Raw genomic sequence first — 19507 nt, 5'->3', positions numbered from 1 at the left:
CAAAGTGTGACCTCTAAGACTGAGGTTTTTACACTAACAGATAAGCTGGTTCCTTGTACTGTCTTCCTGAACATGCTTCTTAGACAGTTCTGAGATGAGCATGGTAAAAGATTCTAATCATCAGCAGAAACAGGAGACAGAATAGGAAGAAACATCAGTGTTGTTGGCACTGCTAATAATTTGAGTTTTAAGAGAAAAATTAAGAGAATGATTATAAACACTTCTATTCAGATTTTGCCCTTACGGAATCATTGAACTATGATCATAACACAGGATCGACAATTGACTGAATGGGTAGGAGAGGGAACAGTCCAGGACAACTCAGAAATTTTATTTAGCAAGTAGCTGAAAATGCGGAAAACAAAGATTTTGTCATTCATTAATCATCCACATCTTTTGGAGAGATAAGACAACAAAACACACTTTTTGGCCCTGATCATATTTATGATTCTTTAGCTAAAAAATAAATTTGGTCACTGGTTTTCCTTTGTCCATAGTATCTCCCTGACAACCAGCTCATGGACACCACAGGCACTCAACATCCAAAGTTCTGGTGAGGTATTAGCGCATACGGAACAAGGATAATGGAAGTTACCTCAGAAGAAATGCCAGGCCTATCTGGGCAACTTTCATGCCTGCCATGAAGCCTAAGGACTGCTTGTGATTACCTAAACCACACCCACGATGTGTTCCCATCAGTCTGAAAATAGAGCTGTACATATTTTCAGTGGAGAGGGAACTGCCTTTTGTTTCTGGCAGAGTTTCTGCTACTGTTTATATTTGAACATCCTAATAATACAGCTCATGGTTACACCCAGCCTTCCCAGCCACTGCCCGTATTTACTTCCTCTGCAACTGTCTCAGGAGATCCAGCCAGAGTTGAAAGGCTGAACAAAAGGAAGCAAAAACCCACTATCTGGACATATAAGCCAACACTTGAGTCAAAGTCTTTTCAAGGAATTAGCCTATAACTCAAAAGATATGCATGGTTGTCTTCAATCCTTAGTTTCTTTATGTCTTTTGTTTTGTTGCAATGTGGAAGTGCCTTAGAGCAAGAAAAAATAAATTTTTTTTTTTTTTGCAGCTGACTGGTAAGGGTATCCAAACCCTTGACTGTGTTACCAGCATCACGTTCTCCCCAGTGAGCTAACCAGCCAGCCTGGGCAAGCAAGCTTTTAAAGGATGTGTATTTCTCTGGAAAATGATGCTAGATTTAGATTTAAAGCTTCTGAGCTTTAGCTAATGAGGTCATGTGGCCTGCCCAAGCACCGTGGATGGGGAGAGGATTGTTCACCTCTGTAAATATTTTCATTCAGTGTACACAAAACACTGTGGCAAATCTTTTAACCATTCAGCTAACATTCTGAATTACTAGCTACAAAATATGCACTCGATAAATCATCAGTAACATGAAGAATCACACTACTATTAGTAGACAGTTATTTTTCCAGGTACCCAAAGTTATGAAATTAGTAAAAACAGAAGTGGCCCCTGGCTAGAATCATGTTAAGTCAGCGGTTAACCCCAGATTTTGATATGATAATTTTGCAGTAAGTTTCTGATATCTATTGTGTCCTCTAAGAATGCTCATAATGAGCTGAAATTTGACTACTGAACCAAGTTAGGCAAAAGTGCTCATCAGTCATCAGCTTGTGGAACCAACACTAGTTTTTTGAAGGATGTTGAGAAAAATGGGCCTGTTGGTACCAAAGGGCCCCTGCCGACAAATAAAGTTCTTCCACATCCCAGATTTAGCACATGATTCATAGTTACCAACCTCTTAATCATAAGAGTCAGAAGCTATGTACGCATCAGGAAAGGGAACCAGAAGAATGCCATATACAGAGGGAGAGGGATGTGTATGTGGATAGTGGGCTCAAAGAAAGAGGGTGGATGACCAAGGAATATTATCCACTTAGGTTTTATTACTCAAAAAAAATTTCAGAAAGGAGATAAGACTTAGGGAACACTAGGGGTTGATGATGGGATACAAAAGCTGATCTGAGGATGAAGACCATTGTATACAAGCTTAGAGAAATCTTATGACAAGGTCTTGAAGCAGAAGAGCTACCATGAAACTAAGTACACAGAACTGACGAGGCAGGTCAGAATGCAGAATAAGCCAAAGAAAGTGTGTGGATGTAACAAAGAAAGAGAATTTTGAAGCTAATCTACAGTGAATTATCAGGATGGGAGGAATCGGAGTTGTACATGTGGGAATACCAAAGTGACAGGCCCACAATCTAAACTTCGTGATTACTGCCATATTTCATTTCCGTGTTCAAACTTATCAGTACACTAAACACAATTTATGTAACATGATGCTTATGATATGAATTAGAGACATCATTCTGAGTGCTTAGATACATTAATGAAAAGATGAAAAATGACAAACTCCTTAGGATAAAAGAGCAAACAGAGCAAACTTCCACCTATAAAAATGGAGAACATGTACTTGATCACTTGAAAATTTAAGCGACACATGCACCCAACATAACTATTTTTTTTAAACACCAATAGAAAATACTAAAATTCAAAATGATTTTGTAGGGCCGGCCCGTGGCTCACTCGGGAGAGTGCTGTGCTGATAACACCAAGGCCACGGGTTCGGATCCTATATAGGGATGGCCGGTTGGCTCACTGGCTGAGTGTGGTGCTGACAACATCAAGCCAAGGGTTAGGATCTCTGTACCGGTCATCTTTAAAAAAAAAAAAAAAAAGATTTTGTAGAAATAATTAAAGAACACCACTGAATGATTTTTATAAAATGGAACCAAAAGAGTTTTGGAAAAAAATCTGCGAAAAATCATGTGACAAAAATAAATAAATAAAAATCGTGTGACAAAATGAACATATATGCTATCATGTACCTGTCCAAAGTGTTATAAATGGAATTCCTGCACTGGGAAGAAATGCTCAAGATAACTCTAAGACTTCTTCCAATATGAGAAGTCTATGATAGAAAAAGAACACATACATATAAATGTTGACATACACACATACACACACACAAACACACACAGTAATAAAAGGAGTCGGTCAACTCAAAGAGGAGGCCTATGAAGCAAGAAAAAACATGGACTTTGAAAACAGTCTGACCTGGACTGCATCCCATTAAGATTATATATATGTTTGAAACACTATTTCAAAAAATTACACTATCCAAATCAGTTTTTCTGTAAAATGAGACAACGACCAGGAATGTAAACATCAAATGCCAGTGTCTCACATCTGTTCACTTCTTCCCACTTCAGACCACACAACCATCTTACTATGCCTGGACTACCTTAACAGCAGCCTAACAGATTCCCACACTGTCAGAATGATCTTTTGAAAAACACCAATTGAGAAGTAAGGTTTCCTCATCATGGCTGCCAAGGTCCCACCTATGGCTCCAACCTTCTTGTACTACTCCCTGCTTGCTGCTCAGTAGGTTCTCATCTGTCACAATCAAGGCCCTATCATCCCTTTCCTTCCTCAGGGCCTCTGAATTTGCTGCTCATTCTTTCTAGAACACCTTCCTTTGGTAGAGCTTGTGTCTTTTCATCCTCTGGAAATCAGCTTTCTAACTGTCAGTACCTCAGAAAGACCCTCTACAAATATCTGAAGGCCATTTTATCTAAAATAGATCTTCTCATTATTCCTTATACAGCACCCTATACTCATTTCTGTCAAACCACGTGTAGCAATGTGTACTTATTTATTTGTTTCCCTATTTATTGTCAGTCTTTAAGCAATAAGAAGATAAAGACTGTACCCCTTGGACTTAGCACCATGCCTGGCGTGGAATAGGGACTTAATATTTTTTTTAATGTACAGCTCTCAATGATGTTGTCTCCTTCTGTATCTCCAAAGCAAAGACATTCACACCAAACGTCCCCATCTCATTTCAAACTGAAAACAGGGGTGTTTTTTTTTTCTTCAGGACTTCTAGTGTCTATTTGTAATAAATGACTATTTTCTGAGAAGTTTTCTCTACTGAAAATCTTTCATTATGTAGTGGAAAGTATGGTACAAATAAAAGAATACAAACACCTTTATTAGCTGTGGCCTGGGGAGGTGGGGGAATCACTCACATTCTTTATACTCCTCACCAGGGCTCAAGAGAACCCTTAAGCTCTTCACATGAAAATGAGGTAAAACAGTCCCTGCCTGACAAATATGTCTCAAAACAAAATAAAGTGAATGGAAATGCTTCGTTAAAACTGTAAAACAGCATCCATTAGGCCAAAGAGCCTGTACTCCACTCATAAAGGCTTTCACACTGAGCTAGAGTGTAGAGTACTACATATTTTAGCATTATTTTAAACATACGACATTCCTTGTCCTACTTAGACTGAGATTTTCTCTTTCTCTTTCTTCTCCCCCACCCCCCAGGTAAAATCATAAGGCATCATACAAATAAAGCTCCTAGAAACTAGGCTCTCCTAAGTACATTATATGAGGACAAAAAGTTTAAAACATCACTGTGATCTCTTAGAGAAAATCACATTTCAGAGAAACTAAAACGAATAATATCTTTGAACAAGTGTAAAATGCCAAGTTACCAATTGCTGTCAGCCTAGGCCCAGCAAATCAACCAACCACCTGATGGTGATTATGGAGGGACAATGACAACACTCCACCACAAATCACAACTTCTCTACCTAATGCCTCACCCAATGTGGTATTGAATTGGCTTCTGTGTCTAGCCTGTTGAGTCCATTCCTTAGCCTCACTCAACCAAAGCAAAAAATTAGGGAGTCTCAAGCAATAAACTGATAATAAGATAACTCCACTATTTCCTTGACCAGGGCAATATATTACCACTTTGCCTAAAATCAGGCCCATCCACACCCCAACTCCACACACATACACAATCTCACAAGTTCAGACACTGAGGTTCTTTTGGCATCTATGAAGCACTTAGTTGGCTTCCAATTTCCACTGCCTTTGCCAGAAAATCGCTAAACTTCCAAAAAGTGGTCCTAGAGTCGTCCAACATTCCCAGACTCCCATCTTACTGGCTGGAGAAGTCCTTACTAATTTTAGATTCACCATGACTTCTGTGAGCAATTAGCTATCCAGAGTCTCCACCCCCCATCCTGCTTAGACACCCAACATCACTAACGCTGAGAAAACAAACAGATACAGCTATCAACAGTCAGAGCTACATCTGAAAAGCAGTCAAACCAAAAGGGCTGCTTTGCCACTTTAACAGGTTGACTGGAGAACCTTCCAAAAGAAATAAATGTTGTCTATCTTTCCTCTACAGAATTGAGAGTGAGACAGCAGCAGAAAAACAGACAGAAAAGACTCAGACAAAAGACAGAAAGATTAAAAGAGGCTGAAAGAGAGGCCAGCAGAGAAAAGAGACTCAGAGAGATGGGGGCAGGGGGTGGGAGAGGGGACAGGATAACAGAGTCACCCCAGGGAAAAACGACTTTGAAGGTGATTTGTGATTTTCAAGAATATGAGGTTCCCCTGAGCTAAGAATCCATTTTAAAGCAAATAAAATTACATTTCAACAGTAAGTGATTCAAAGCTGATTCCCAAGCATCCACTGTTTCTGTTCAGATACTCCTTTAAGAACCTTAAAATCACCCCCTCACCCTTCCACCCTCCACTGTTCACACAGACTTCTCAGCCTTTCTCCCAATATGGGAAGGTTGGGACATAGCTGCTGGAATTTGAAGAGACAAGAAAAGGCGGGAGAGCTTCAGAATGTATGAGGCATGGCCCCCCTTACCTTCAGCAACACCACATCCATGGTTCTGTCCACTTTGGAGATGTCACACAGGCTGTAGCGCCTCTTGTGCCGTTCATACATTTTGCCCAAATGCAGAAGAGAAGAGATAAAATGCAGGAAGTACACCACTGTTAACTTGGGGACCAGTGTGCTCACACAAGTCCAGATTTCCAAATTTCTCACGGTGAGCTGAAGACCTCTGTCTTCCAGACTCCTCTATATGTAAAACCCTCAGAGGGTCAAAAAATGAATCGAAAAGAAACCAGGCAGAATCCAATGCCTGAAGTGAGAACTTTCTGGCAATTTCAGAGTGCTGGGATGTCAAATTTATAATTCATAATATAAACAATAAATGCTTCCTGATGCTATACTTTGTGCAGATCTTGACTGAAAGAGAAGTGCACACCACTTCCATCACTGGCGATAACTCCAGTAGAAAAATTAAGAATGAACTGGCTAAGCATAACGGCTGACACACGTGGGGAAAAAACCCAAAGCAGGCAATAAAAATCCAGTACGTACTTTGCCAGGAAGAGAGAGAGAGAAAAAAGAAAAAAAGAGAAAAAAAACACGACTCTATTTCAAAAGGATGACATAAAAAAATTTTCATTAAATTCTGTTCTGGCTTAAAACAAAAACAAAGATAAGGAAAACCAGTATTTCCCTACAGAGAGCGAGAGAAAAAAAAAAAAAAAAAGTGGAAGCTAGCAGATGCTTTTCAAAATAAAGAGTCTTCAGAGTCTGTCTCTTACTCACCAGGCAGTAGAGCTCGGTTTGGATTTAAGTTGAAAATAAAGACAGCAGAGTAAACTGGGGAAAAGAAGACCACTCCTCCTGCTCCACTCCCTCCCTCCCTCCCTCCCTTCTCAGTTCAGGCACTGGATTGGCGCCAGCCCTTCCCTGCTCGAGCCTCCTCCCCCTTCTTTCCTTCTCTGTCCAGAACGTCACTACATGCCCTTTCAGCTCTGCACCCACAGCCTTGGAGGTTTGAAAACCTAACCCTAACTGCAGTGGTGGGAACATGATTCATCTACAGACGAAGAAGAGAAAAACAAGTCTTCCTTTTCCAACTCGCTTCCTCCTTTTCCTCCTCCTCACACCGTGCCTATGAAAAAGGCTCTGTTAGGCAAGGCAAGATGCAACTCGAGTCCTTTGATGTCCTTTGATGAAGGTTAAGTATGCTAATAAAGGAGGTCATCCTAAACACAAGCAATGTACAACAGATATTTCACGAAGTACAGAAAACTGAAACTACCCAAAGCATACACTATCCCTCTGCCAAATGCAAACCAATGATTTAATATGAGAAAAATGTTGGTCAAATATTTCAGAGTTATGTCTCTAGGATTTAGAAGTGGCTACAAAAGTGTCTGACAAGGTTTTAAAATCATCAAGAGTTAAGCTTTTTTTGGCAGGGAGAGGAATGATGGAGAGGCTTTAAAGAAAATTAAAAAGAGGGGGCTGGCTAGTTAACTCTGTTGCTTAGAGCATGGTGTTGATAACACCAAGGTCCAGAGTTCAATCCCTGTACTGGCCAGCTGACAAAAAAACACAAAAAACAAAAACAAAACAAAAAGAAACCCATAAAAACAAAACGAAAACTAAAGAGAAAAGGAAGAATGGGTTTGTGTGTCTTAATATTTTTTGTGACTACAAAGAGTCACCTGGCTGGGACTTCTTTCCCTGTCGATGCTTTCATTCATATTAACTGAGCCGTGTATGTACTCTGTTCCTTCATTTGCCTGTTTTCTTACTATTCCAGATACTTCTAGCCCCCACCCTATCCAACAGTCCCAGGGGCAGACCTATTCCAGAATACATTCTCACTTCAGCCATTCTCTCAACTTGGATCATAAATGATTTGAGAAGGAAAAGGAGGAGGAACTGAGGGATGCAAAAAGCAGAAAGGAATGAATGAGGTAAAAAAAGAAAAAGAAAAAGAAATTATTCTTTCCAAGAGCTAGTGACATTTTCTTGAGAAGGCCAGAGTAGTCCTTAGCTAGACCTGGAGAGTGTGAATGCAGGGATTCAAATACCACAACAGAAAGGAAGAAAAGAGATTTATTACTTAGATTTCTGGCAACATTGCAAACAAAGTTGGTGAAAAGGTTTCTCAGGGGCCGGCCCGTGGCTCACTCGGGAGAGTGTGGTGCTGAGAACACCAAGGCCCCGGGTTCGGATCCCATATACGGATGGCCGGTTCGCTCACTGGCTGAGCGTGGTGCTGACAACACCAAGTCAAGGGTTAAGATCCCCTTACCGGTCATCTTTAAAAAAAAAAAAAAAAAAAAAAAAAGAAAAGGTTTCTCAGAAGTATAGAAGATCTGAGAAGTCACTATTTCCTCAGGCTTGGCATTCAAGTTGCTAACCAGCTTAAATGAGAGAAATAAAGCAAACCCTGCTAAGAATGCAAGCATTTTCCTCATCTATTAATACACCACAGCTACAGCTAGAACCAAGTAAAACCTTTTCCCCCACCCCTCTCAGGTTAATCCTACGCAGGAAGGTCGATAACCCCTCCCCTTCCCACACCCCTAGTAAGCCTTGGCTCTGTAATGTTATCAACATGTATAGTGAAACAGATGTTGCTTTTCATTAGAGATGATGCTAGAAAACAGTAGAAACAAGATGATTAGAGAAATTAAAAAGTTGTAAATAAAATTCTTGCTTAAGCTTACCAAAAGCGTGAGAACCTGACCAGTGTTCTCACAAATACTTTCGAATTATGTATGTGGTTTAGGGTACAGAAAGATCCTTTAGGCTTTAGCATATAGAAAAATTGATAGTTTATTATCTTCTCTGTATCAAATTTCACCAAGCTATAATTTAGAACTCTCCTTTCTCCCCACATGAACACAAACCTGCCTCCCCTGTGTCTTCAAAATGGTTTGTTCCTCACTGCCACTCCCTTCTGTTTTAATTAGAATCAAATGTTTCCTGCTTCCAAGGTTCCCAGGCATCTCTCTAGGGATCAGAGATGTTTTAATCACCATAAAGCCTTTCCACCCCACCCTAGTGACTTAAATGTAGATAATCTACATCGATTTAACAGATATTTTGTGTCTTGCAGTGGAGGCAAACAAAAGAAACAAATAACAAGGTCTCTGTCCTCAGGAAATTTATGTAATTAGAGAGAAATCTGTTTCAAAATAATATAATTTTCCAAAATAGTCCAGACTACTGTTTGAGACATATAGATTATCTATTTTATTTCTGACTGTCTGCTGGCTGTGCTATAGGCTGGAAACCTAAATTTCCTACCCTTTCTGCACACATAAACATATTAAAACACATTCTGTTCCTTCTTGGAGAACAAATGCCAAGTGGGGAAAAAAAAGTCTGTTTTGTTTTCCCCTCTGGATCTGCACAGCACTACAAAACAGAAGACAGAATCTGTAGTCTTGTGCTTTGCTGCTGATGTGACAATTTCAAGCTTTTATCAAAAACATCTGGAACCACTGAGCAGTTATTCTGTTAAAAATGTGAAATACAGCAACCAATCAGTTCATATCTAAACGAGAGCTGAGAGTTACAAATTTAAAGGAGATCTTGAGTATATCTCCCCTTTCAATTTTCGGAACTTACAGTAAAATGTTTATTATTTATAACCACTTAGAATAGTAGTTACTGGGCCGAGCCAGTGGCGCACTCGGTAGAGTGCTGCGCTGGGAGCGCGGCGACGCTCCCGCCGCGGGTTTGGATCCTATATAGGAATGGCCAGTGCACTCACTGGCTGAGTGCCGGTCACGAAAAAACGACAAAAAATAAATAAATAAATAAATAAAAAATAAAGTCAGTGTCCTTTGGTAGTGCTTAAATTTAAAAAAAAAAAAAAAAAAAAAAAAGAATAGTAGTTACTTACAATATTAATTATATGTACATTCTCTCTGTGTCCTCCATCCACAACAAGGGGTCCCAAATTGTTCAACAGAAACAAGCATGTTTCTATTCTGCCTCAGGCTACAGGCCCAAAATACATTCTTCAAGATTCCGGAAAACAAAGTATAAAAATATTTTGTTTCTTAATTTAACTATAGCATTCCTGTTCATGAATTAAGTTGTCTCTTAATTTGCTGAATTACAAGATCTAACCCAAATTGTTTAGGCATTCTTATAGGTCAACACTGTCTGCTTCCTTTACTTTCAAGTCAGGGCAGAAGACTGAAGTCCCCCAGCAGTTTCTGAATTAGGACACCACCTAGTGGGTATGCTGAAGACCCAAACGGAAGGCCACTACGTTGTGTTTTGTTTTGTTTTTTTGGCAGGACGGCTGGGGGAAGTGGGTGAAATCCACTGCTACTAAATATTTTTACTGAAACCCCAAAGTGAACATAAAGTAGCAGCATGTGACTGGGTGGGCACTGGTTTAATAACCCACTAATGATCAATTTAGTCTCTGCAGGGAACACAAGGTATTAAAGTGAAAATCAAAGGTTCTTTCTTTTGTAGGTGTGCCACTACCTCACTGAGCAATCTGGGATCTAATAGTTTGACTCTCCAGACCGAGATTTCCAGAATGGAAAAATGAGAGGGGTTCAACACTAGGTCATATCTGAAGTTGCTTTTTGCTCTAATATTATATATTGTTAATCTGAGACTAAGAAATCTTTTATCACCTGCCATATAGCTCATAGGATATAGGTGGACTCAGAGGAGAAAGACAAAGGAATTGAGACACTATCAAAACTTGTAGAAAACATAATTCTTGCATAATTATATTTTCCACCTCCACTCTTCATGTGAAATGGGAAGGAAGGAAAGGTTTACCACAGTCAACGATTTTCATTAATCTATTAGTTCACTAACTTAAAAATAGTGAGTCATCCAGAGTTACACATTTGTTGGTGGCAAAATTTACTAAAATATAGGTAGTAACATTTAGCCTTCACTTGAGCAACTCCTGTCTGCTTAGAATAACAGATTGCTTCAAATAAGATGAATATTTGAGAGACGAACGGAGAAAATTATTTATAATGGCTACAAAGTCATTGTCTCCATCTAGGATTTCTTTTTAAATTTCAACTTAGGAGTTAAGCAGTGCTGATCCAGACACTGACTCACAGATTTGAAGGTTACAAGAAGGGTAAAAGGGTAAAAAAAAGAAGGGGAAGCCTAGAGGGCCATCAACCAGTTATTCTCTTTTCAAATTAGGAGCAAGAGGCATCAAATAGTTCCTTTGCCTTAACCTTTTACTGCCTTTGCAATAAGAAACCTTAAGACAATTAAGCTTGAAGCAGCAAATTGTTTGACAATAGCAAATAGCAACAACAAAAATAATGACAACAAAAAGAAATCAAGATAGAAGAATATAAGAAAAAAAGAGTCTCTTCACAAACTTGTGCCCTTTATAGGAATCAGGTCTCATAAAATAAGCAAACAAATGTTAAATGTTACTAAAATTACCAACAGCTTTGTAAAATAAAAGGAAGGAGGACAAAGAAAGGACAGCATAATCATAACGTCAAATGGAAAAATAGAGGATAGTTTATTCTTTAGGACAGGTCTTCTAGAGCAAGATTTATTAATAACAACATTTACTGAGTAACTCTAGTTTGCCAGGTGTTTCCACATGTATAATTTCATTTATTCCTCATAAAAAGCTACAAGGTAGAATATTACTGTCTATAGGTGAGGAAAAGTAGCACTCAGTTTAAATTAGTTGTAGAAGGTCATACAGCTAATAACACAAGTTTGCATTAAACTCAGTTCCGTACATTTTCTTTCTTTCCATCACATACCTTATTTTGCCACTTGAGAAATCCCCCAAATTAAAAGAAATGAAACCGTTATGAAAAGAAAAAAAAAAAAAAAGAAGCTAAAGTTGAGGAAAGAAAACTTAGAATTCTCATTACTCATCATTAATATTCTTATATTTGATTTTACACAAATGCCAATGGACAGAAAAAAGATGTTATTTTTAAAATAAAAATGATAGGTGAAAGTACAGGTAGAAAGTGTCTTTACATTAAACAGACAACTTGTTTGTCAACAATTTGATACCTGAAATTTCAGTTTTCTAAAAGTTTCTCATTACAGCAATATCTTACAAAGAATCAGAATGAACACAGCAAACACACAGACTAAAAGATCTCTGGATATTGACAATTGTCATCTAGGTCTTCTTTAACATGAAAGGGCACGCTAATCCTAGTTTTTCCTCTTTGGAACAAACATTAGTTATTTCTTAGAGCGGCATTTCCAATATTTGAAGATACCCATCACAACTCACCACCCTCCTCAAAACTTCTCTTTCGAATCACAAATCCCACAACTGTTCCTCATGTAACAGGGTACCCGACGGAGTGCTCTCCAAGTGATGCAGAGGCCCAAAAGAAAATCCTCTAAAATGGCATACACTGGAATGATGATTAAGATCAAATTGGTTTTCTTGACATGAATACCACACTGATACAAGGACGAGCTTATAGTGAAATAAGCTCACTTCTCATTATCTATTTTTCAGTTTGACTTAACATCAAAACAAGTCTCCCCCACACTATAATCTTGTGATTTTATTTTAAAACCCACTTTATATCTTCCTGTGCTAAATTCTCTCATTTGTTTTAGGTTACCATTTTAGCCTAACAAAACTATCTTGAATCTAGATTCTGTCATCGAAATAATAGCTGTTCCTCCCAATTTTGTATCGTCTACAAACCTGAAGAGCAAGGCTAACAACAGAACCCCGAAGTATGCCATTTAAAGCCTCCCCTGCAAGTATGTCTGTCCATCAATGAGCATTCCTTATGCTGTTCCATCATTTATAGAGCCAACTGAATTATATATAAACCTGAAGAGCAAGGCTAACAACAGAACCCCGAAGTATGCCACTTAAAGCCTCCCCTGCAAGTATGTCTGTCCATCAATGAGCATTCCTGAAAAAATGCTGTTCCATCATTTCTAGAGCCAACTGAATTATGAGTCACATTTCTCCATCTTCTTTACAATATGGAACAATTAGTAAAATTTCTTGCTGAAATGAATAGATACTAGATCTATGGCATTCTCCTCTTCAACCTAATAACCCTATCAAAAAGGGAAATGATATACTACTCATACAGTGTACTGTTTGATAACCAACCATTCCTCTATGTGGTCATGAACCCTAGTTGAAACCAGACCCCAAGGACTGTCATATCTGATAAACTATAAGCTGTATTTATTGTTGTTTTTTAATGTTCCAGCAACATTTCTTTTTAGCATGACCATAAGAACATCACATAAAACAGTCCAGCACTGACAAATAAAAACACAACAATGGGTACTCTAATGTTTTTCTTCATATTGGTACAATGCTACAAGAATTTCTTTGTACATGTAGAAATCTTACCAACGTCATAAAGATGTAAATGCAAGCTTCTATTTGGGTAAAATAACTATAAATAATAGCATCCCCTTTTTCCTGTAAGGCATTAATGGTAATAAGGATATGCTCTCTCCACATTTTCTTATTTCTTAAACATGCTAACTATACTACCAAATAGTCAATTAAAATGAATTCACATCTTTCTGTTCTTTTTCCCACCTAAACAGTTTGTACATATATTTACTAGTGCAAAGAGTATATGAGCTTGAGACAAAACTTTTGGTAAAAAACTCCATTTCAGATGGTAATCTAGATCTTGAAAAATATTTTTTTACTTATCAATTTTTAAACAGCTTTACTGAGGAATAACTGACATACAACACACTGTACATATTTAAAGTATACTGAATATTTTGTAAACATTTAATTTTTAAATTGCATTTTCAAATTCCTAAAGTTTGAAATATACAATTCCTATAGTTTGAAAATACATTAGCTTTTTAAAACCTGGAGTGCCAAGAACACTAAAAATGTCAAAATGAATAACAGTAACAATTTAAACATCCACCAAGAAATTTCACATGGAAAACTCATAACGTTGTTGTGACTGTACACTGCAACTTCACATGTCACTGTCCTAAATCTTCACCAAACTTTTCAGTAAATGAAGTTCAATCATTAGACAAATCTTTGTGGAACACCTATGCTTGACACTGAGGATACAGCAGTGAACAAGATGAACACTGAATAATCATAATCATGTGCGAGCAGTGTTAGACTACAGGAATCACAGGGTACTATAAGAACATACACTCTGAGGGCCAAGAAAGGTCTCCTGAGGAAATGCCAACTAACCTGAGACTCGGTGGATGAGTGGAAATCAACCAAGCAAAAGGTCTATGTGTGTATGGTAGTGCAGGGAGGCTGGGGAAGGAGAGCTAGAGAGAAATTGATTTGGTATACAGGTTCAGACAGAAGACTGAGTGCTAGGGCCCAGAGGAGAGCAGTGGCAAAGGATGAGGCCTAAAGAGTAGAAACAGGTGGATTCTAGGTGAACACCTTACTTGTATTCACTACAGTAGGAAAAGCATTTGAATGTTTGTTAGCAAAAGAAAGGCATGATCACTTCTGCATTTCAAAAATTTTTTTTCTGGGGGTTGGGGGTCAAAAAAAGATTTTTTTCTGGAATATGCTCAATGTACAGGAGAAAGCAAGACTACAGACAGAGAGATTAGTTACAAAGCTGTTACAGAAGTTGGATGAGTTGATGGTAGCTTGAATTCAGGTGATTAAAGTGGAGATTAAGAAAAGAAATTGAGAGTCCAAAGGTATTTAACATTAATAGCATATTGGCCCCTGGGGGTGAGTTCTGTCTGTATATTCAACTCTTTCTAGTTTTCTCTTCAGACGTTTTTCCCTTTACAGAAAGTTCCTCAAGTGAATCTTTATATAACGGTTGCTATAGGATTGCTAACCTGGTAATAAATACCTTACATTGTGAGAACTTTGAGAAGTAAATACAGCATCAACAGAGAAAAGCTCACTCTGCTAACATGAAGTGGGTTCTATGCAACATGTATGACTGTCCTTTTGTACACTTTGATTCTGTCAAGGAGATCCTGCCAGAAACCAAGAGAATACCTGAGTGTACACACTGCTATCCTGGTGGAAGATATGGACAAAGGTTTGAGAATAGCTACAGGAGGGAAGCAGCATGGACAAAGAGTATTTTGCAAAGGAAATGGAAAAAGAAGGGAAGAGCCAACAAGTAAGAAACTCCCTTTCCATATGATCATCTATGGAGATAACAGCAAACGTCATTCTATAAAACAAAGGCAATGAGGTAAAGGGAAACAATGCTGACATTTACTGACCAAAATTTCCTAATGGGATTTTGTCATCACCAGCATGTCATGGTCAATTAGTAGCAAACTAGTGAATAGTAGCCAAATTTATTTATCCGCTTGACAAATAAAAGTATTTAAGTGTCTGTGGTTGTTGAGTTGCTCTAAAAAGTGTTATAAGAGATGCAAAAATGCATGAGACATTTCTGGGTCCTCAAGGAAAACACAGCAGGGGCAATTACATGGGATACAAATACAAGACAGCATGGGTAGGTGTCCGGAGCCAAAGAGCCCGGTCATAGCCTGCCCAGGGTCATGAAGCCCTGCCAACAGCCCTCTGACACTAAAGATATAAATGCTGTGACCTTTCCTCCTTTTTCTCCTTCTTACTGCTTGCACAGCCCTAGGCGTAGATCACCACCGCTTTGCTTTAGATAGTTGAGAAATGTTCCATTTCCTAGGAAGATTTGCCCTGTGATTTCTCCCAGAAAACATCTGCATACTTCCTTATCTGCTGATTCCCTCCTGCTGTCTATATAAGCTGTGACCTTCTGGCTAATAAACAAGACTTGATCAGAATACTGTCTTGTCTCCATTTCTCGCGTCTCTTGTCCCATCCAATTCCCACTCCCCCCTCCAGGGTCTGCGTTGAATATCCCGCGGGTCGGGACAGGTAGGCAGTATGGATGAAATGCAGAATTTCAGCAAAAGTAATGAGGATCTCTGGCTGAAGTGATTAGGAAGAAAAGTTTCATAAAGGTGATGGTTTAACAGAAAGGGAGGGGAAAAGAGAAAATGGGACGGAGGAGGCAGGTCCCGCATATGAAGAGTGTGAGCGAAGGTACTGGATGTTAATGACACAGGAATAGCAAGATGTCTACTTACATGCATCAGATTCATGTAAGGGAGTGCTATGACATTAGGCTGGAAAAGCATTAACAGCCTAGATCATAAAAGCGTACGATGTCATGCTAAAGAGTTTAGACTTGATTTAGAGGCAACTGGGAGCCAGTGAAGATATCTGAGCAGAGAAGTTGATATGACTTGTGCTGTCATTCAGGAAGGCAGTACAAAAGTCTTTAGCTTCATCCAATCTAATCTCCCTTGTCTGGATTTCATAATGCTCCATGATCCTCATCTAATCTATTTTTCTACTATTCCTCAAGATAAGGATATGGCTGGTGTCTCAAGGTTCCAAAATTAGGATGTGGTTCTTCCTACTACAGAGATCTTCGCTCTTACTTAGAACAATCTCAGTTTCTGGAATTCCTTCCCTTGTCTGTCCGTCTTAGCCAAAAATCCACCCTTCAAATCCCACTTTCCCAATTCAGCTCTCTCTGCCTGCTCTATAACTCTCTCCTTTGAACTACCATGGCTACTGTGGTGCTCAGACTCTGATGCACTGACTTATGGTATCCTGTCCTGCACTGTTCATTGTTCCTGCAAACTGGTCTGACTCTAAACACATGATGAGCTCCTTAAAGGCAATAGCCATTTCTTAAATTTCTCTCCCACAGTGCCAAAAACATTACAAGACATCCCAGGGCCAGGTGACTAGCTGATTATGCCTTTGTTCACTACCACAATCACAACCCTAAAACTTTTCCAATTTCTGATCAACTTTAGTTATTAAACAGTGAGAGAAAAAAAATTGTCAGTGTTAACATATACAAAAGGTGAGTAGTATCAAAGAGTTTTCAAATTAAGAGGATCAAAGTCCTGGCCAGACATGAAAACTCCTGTCCAAAATAACCATAACCTTAAGAAAATTTTGAATCCCATATAAACTGAAAATGTATTCCTTTAGGAAATTACTCAAGTTACTCTTATTTTTCTCTTCATGACAAAAAGAATAGCTCTAGCACAGTCAGACAAGCCAAAAGATGACTCAGCTTCCCGTGTAAGACTTGCCTCAGCCCTCCAGGCAAACACACACCACCATAAGGTCATGCTTTCCAAAAAATGTAGAGGTACAACTTGTTCTTATTATTATCAATTGCCCCAAAGACAAAGCAAAGGGGAAAAGAGAAAAATCCTTCATGAAAAAGCCTACTTTTCAACACTACTGCCAGGTTAATTTTGGCATTCACTCATCCTCAACACAATAAACCTGGTTCTGCTCATATAGAGACTACTATGTGGAGCTTGTATTTTGATAATTTTATTCAACTATAACAGATATCTTAATATTCTGGAAAATTTTAAGGAAGTACAACACAACTCTGTTTACCTCACATTAGACTGTGAGAATTTGTTTTGTAAGGGTTGTTTAAATATATTTTAATAGGAGGAAATGCCCCTTCATATACACACAAGCAGAGTTGTCTCATACAGTAAACGTAAAAGAAATGAAGGGATGACTTAGTGGCTTAATGTCTCTTTTAACCTAGCATAGTGGTTAAGAGCATGAACTCTAGAGCCAAACAGCCTAAGCAAGTTACATAAGCTTTCTGTTCCTAAGTTTCTAACCTGTAAAATGGGGATCAAAATAATAAAAGCAAATAGTAAAAGAAAAGGGATGTTATGAGGAATGAATGAATATATATAAATTATTTTGTATAGTGCTTGTGGCATAAGTACTGTATTAATTGCTATATTACTTTTACTTTATGATCATTACATTTTATCTTTAAATGAAAAATTTTTTAAAAAGAGGCATTTAAGTCAGCCTACTAGGGTGCATGTAAAATAAAACCAAGTTATTATAGTAAATTCTGACAAGTCAGAATTGAAGAAACAAAATGTCTTTGCTTTGAATCAGACTGGATGTTCCTTCTGGATCTGTTTTGTACCATGGGACAAGAAAGCAGAAAGAGGGAAAGCTTAAGTTTTCTGGTTCTCTGATAACTGAAGATGGTAAAGCTTAAGTTTTCTGGTTCTCTGATAACTGAAGATGGTAGCTAAGACTAAAGGAACTAATGAGCATCTGAATGCCAAGCCGTTTTATGAAGCAGTTCTTTAAAAAAGTCAAGAGAGGACTGGGAACACAGATGGAAGAGTTAAACCTAAGTAAAAAAAAAAAAGAAAAAAGAAAAAAACCCCTCTTCATCTGAGGGAAACAGAAAGAAGGAAAGACAGATATTTATAGATTTTTCCTGGACATTCCCCAACTCCCTAATTTGGACTGAACTTAAAATATCCCTGAAACAATCCCCACATAGAAGGCTGAAATACTAGTATGACCTATTGGGATAAAGAGCATTTGGCTCTAAGAGGTGATTTTGGAAGAGAAGCCTAACACCATGACTACCTCTCTGGACTTTTCTCTCAACTCTCCTTGCAAGATCCTTCTACTGCAGTCACTCAAGTCAACTTATTGTTCCTAGACTAGATTTCATACCTGGCTGCCTCCATGTCCTTGACCCTGCCATGATGTTCCTCTCCATCTACACAAAACTGGTCAAGCATTTAAGAGCCTTTCAAATGTTATCACATCAGTGATGCTTCCACCAAACACCTCAGTCAAAAAACTGGTCTGTCCTTTCTCTGACTGTTAGAACTGTTAGCACTCATCCACTGATCATCGGGTATATGGGTGCCTGTTGTGCAAGACATCTATTTCTTAGCATTCAACAAACTGTTCTTGCATGTATAAACTAATACCCATCTGTCTGTCTGAAGACGATCTTTCAGAGAAGGAAACCTACTCTCAGGAATAGATCAAACTGGTGTAGAGAATCTAGATTCAGAAGCTCCTTTTATTCAAATGTTTTTATGACCCATGGGTTTCTGATACAGAGATATGCACTAGGGAAAAAGAGCATCTACTATGCCCACTGCAAACAAATGACATTCGAAGTTAGACTTTATCAATAAATGGGATCTATCAGAAATTAATCAGGAAATAGAGGAAATTCCCTGCCTACCCTAAATTTTTTTAAATTAAAGAAAAAAATCTTAAACCACCTTATTGAAGTATGACTGACATACAAAAAGCTGTATATATTTAATGTATACAACTTGATGAGTTTGAAGACTGAATGCTTTTTTAAAATATAAACTGCAGTTTGGGTGGGTTCTGTAAGACCATCCATCTGGAGATCTGTCTGACTAAACACATTGATTTCTAGATTACTATTTCATTTATTCAGAATTATTAATAGGCTGATATCCTAGTGCCTTTCTAAATTTTTTCCTGGATATATATCTTAGATATATATCATTCTTAGAGATACAACTTTCTGGAATTAATGTAAATGTGTTTAATACAAACCTTGAAAAAAGAAAACTGTTCCCAGTGAAACTTTTAAATACATTCTATACTAAATGGCCAACTATTTGAGACAAAGTTTCATGGAAGCATTTGGATTATTTCTCCAAAAACAAAGGGGTGTATGTGTGTTTGTTTAATGGCTCAAAAGATTGGACTGACTGGTTAGCCTGGTTGTTTAGAGAGTGATGTTGATAACACCAAGATCAAGGGTTCAGATTGCTATACCAGCCAGCAGCCCCCCCCCCCCCCAAAGAGGAGAAAGAAGATTGCACAGCTCTAACTGGCTTTGTGCCAGGACAATATGTTGCTTTAGGTAACCTAAGAAGGTTAAGAACATGAAGTATTATCAGGTCCACCCCCCGAGTTCCCAGTGCAACACCAAGCAGGACACATACAAGCATAAGGTCTTTGCTCTG

At 38.3% G+C, this 19507-nt stretch overlaps 1 protein-coding gene across 7 annotated transcripts in view; it reads right to left on the bottom strand.

Moving 5' to 3' along the window:
• The window catches only part of AKAP13 (A-kinase anchoring protein 13), a 337825-nt gene that overhangs the window by 106137 nt on the left and 212181 nt on the right, over window positions 1-19507 (bottom strand). The window contains exon 1 of one of the 7 annotated variants that reach the window (XM_063091733.1): window positions 5729-6174. The exons of the other annotated variants lie outside the window; for them this stretch is intronic. Coding sequence (XP_062947803.1) covers window positions 5729-5809 — 81 coding nt within the window. The 5' untranslated portion in view covers window positions 5810-6174. Of the gene's footprint in view, window positions 1-5728; window positions 6175-19507 lie in introns of those variants that run through there. 7 annotated transcript variants of the gene reach the window in all.

Source organism: Cynocephalus volans, chromosome 3 (genome assembly GCF_027409185.1).
Source record: "Cynocephalus volans isolate mCynVol1 chromosome 3, mCynVol1.pri, whole genome shotgun sequence".
NCBI lineage: Eukaryota > Metazoa > Chordata > Mammalia > Dermoptera > Cynocephalidae > Cynocephalus > Cynocephalus volans.
Note: the sequence above shows the minus strand (reverse complement) of the source record. Positions and strands in the feature narration are given on the sequence as shown.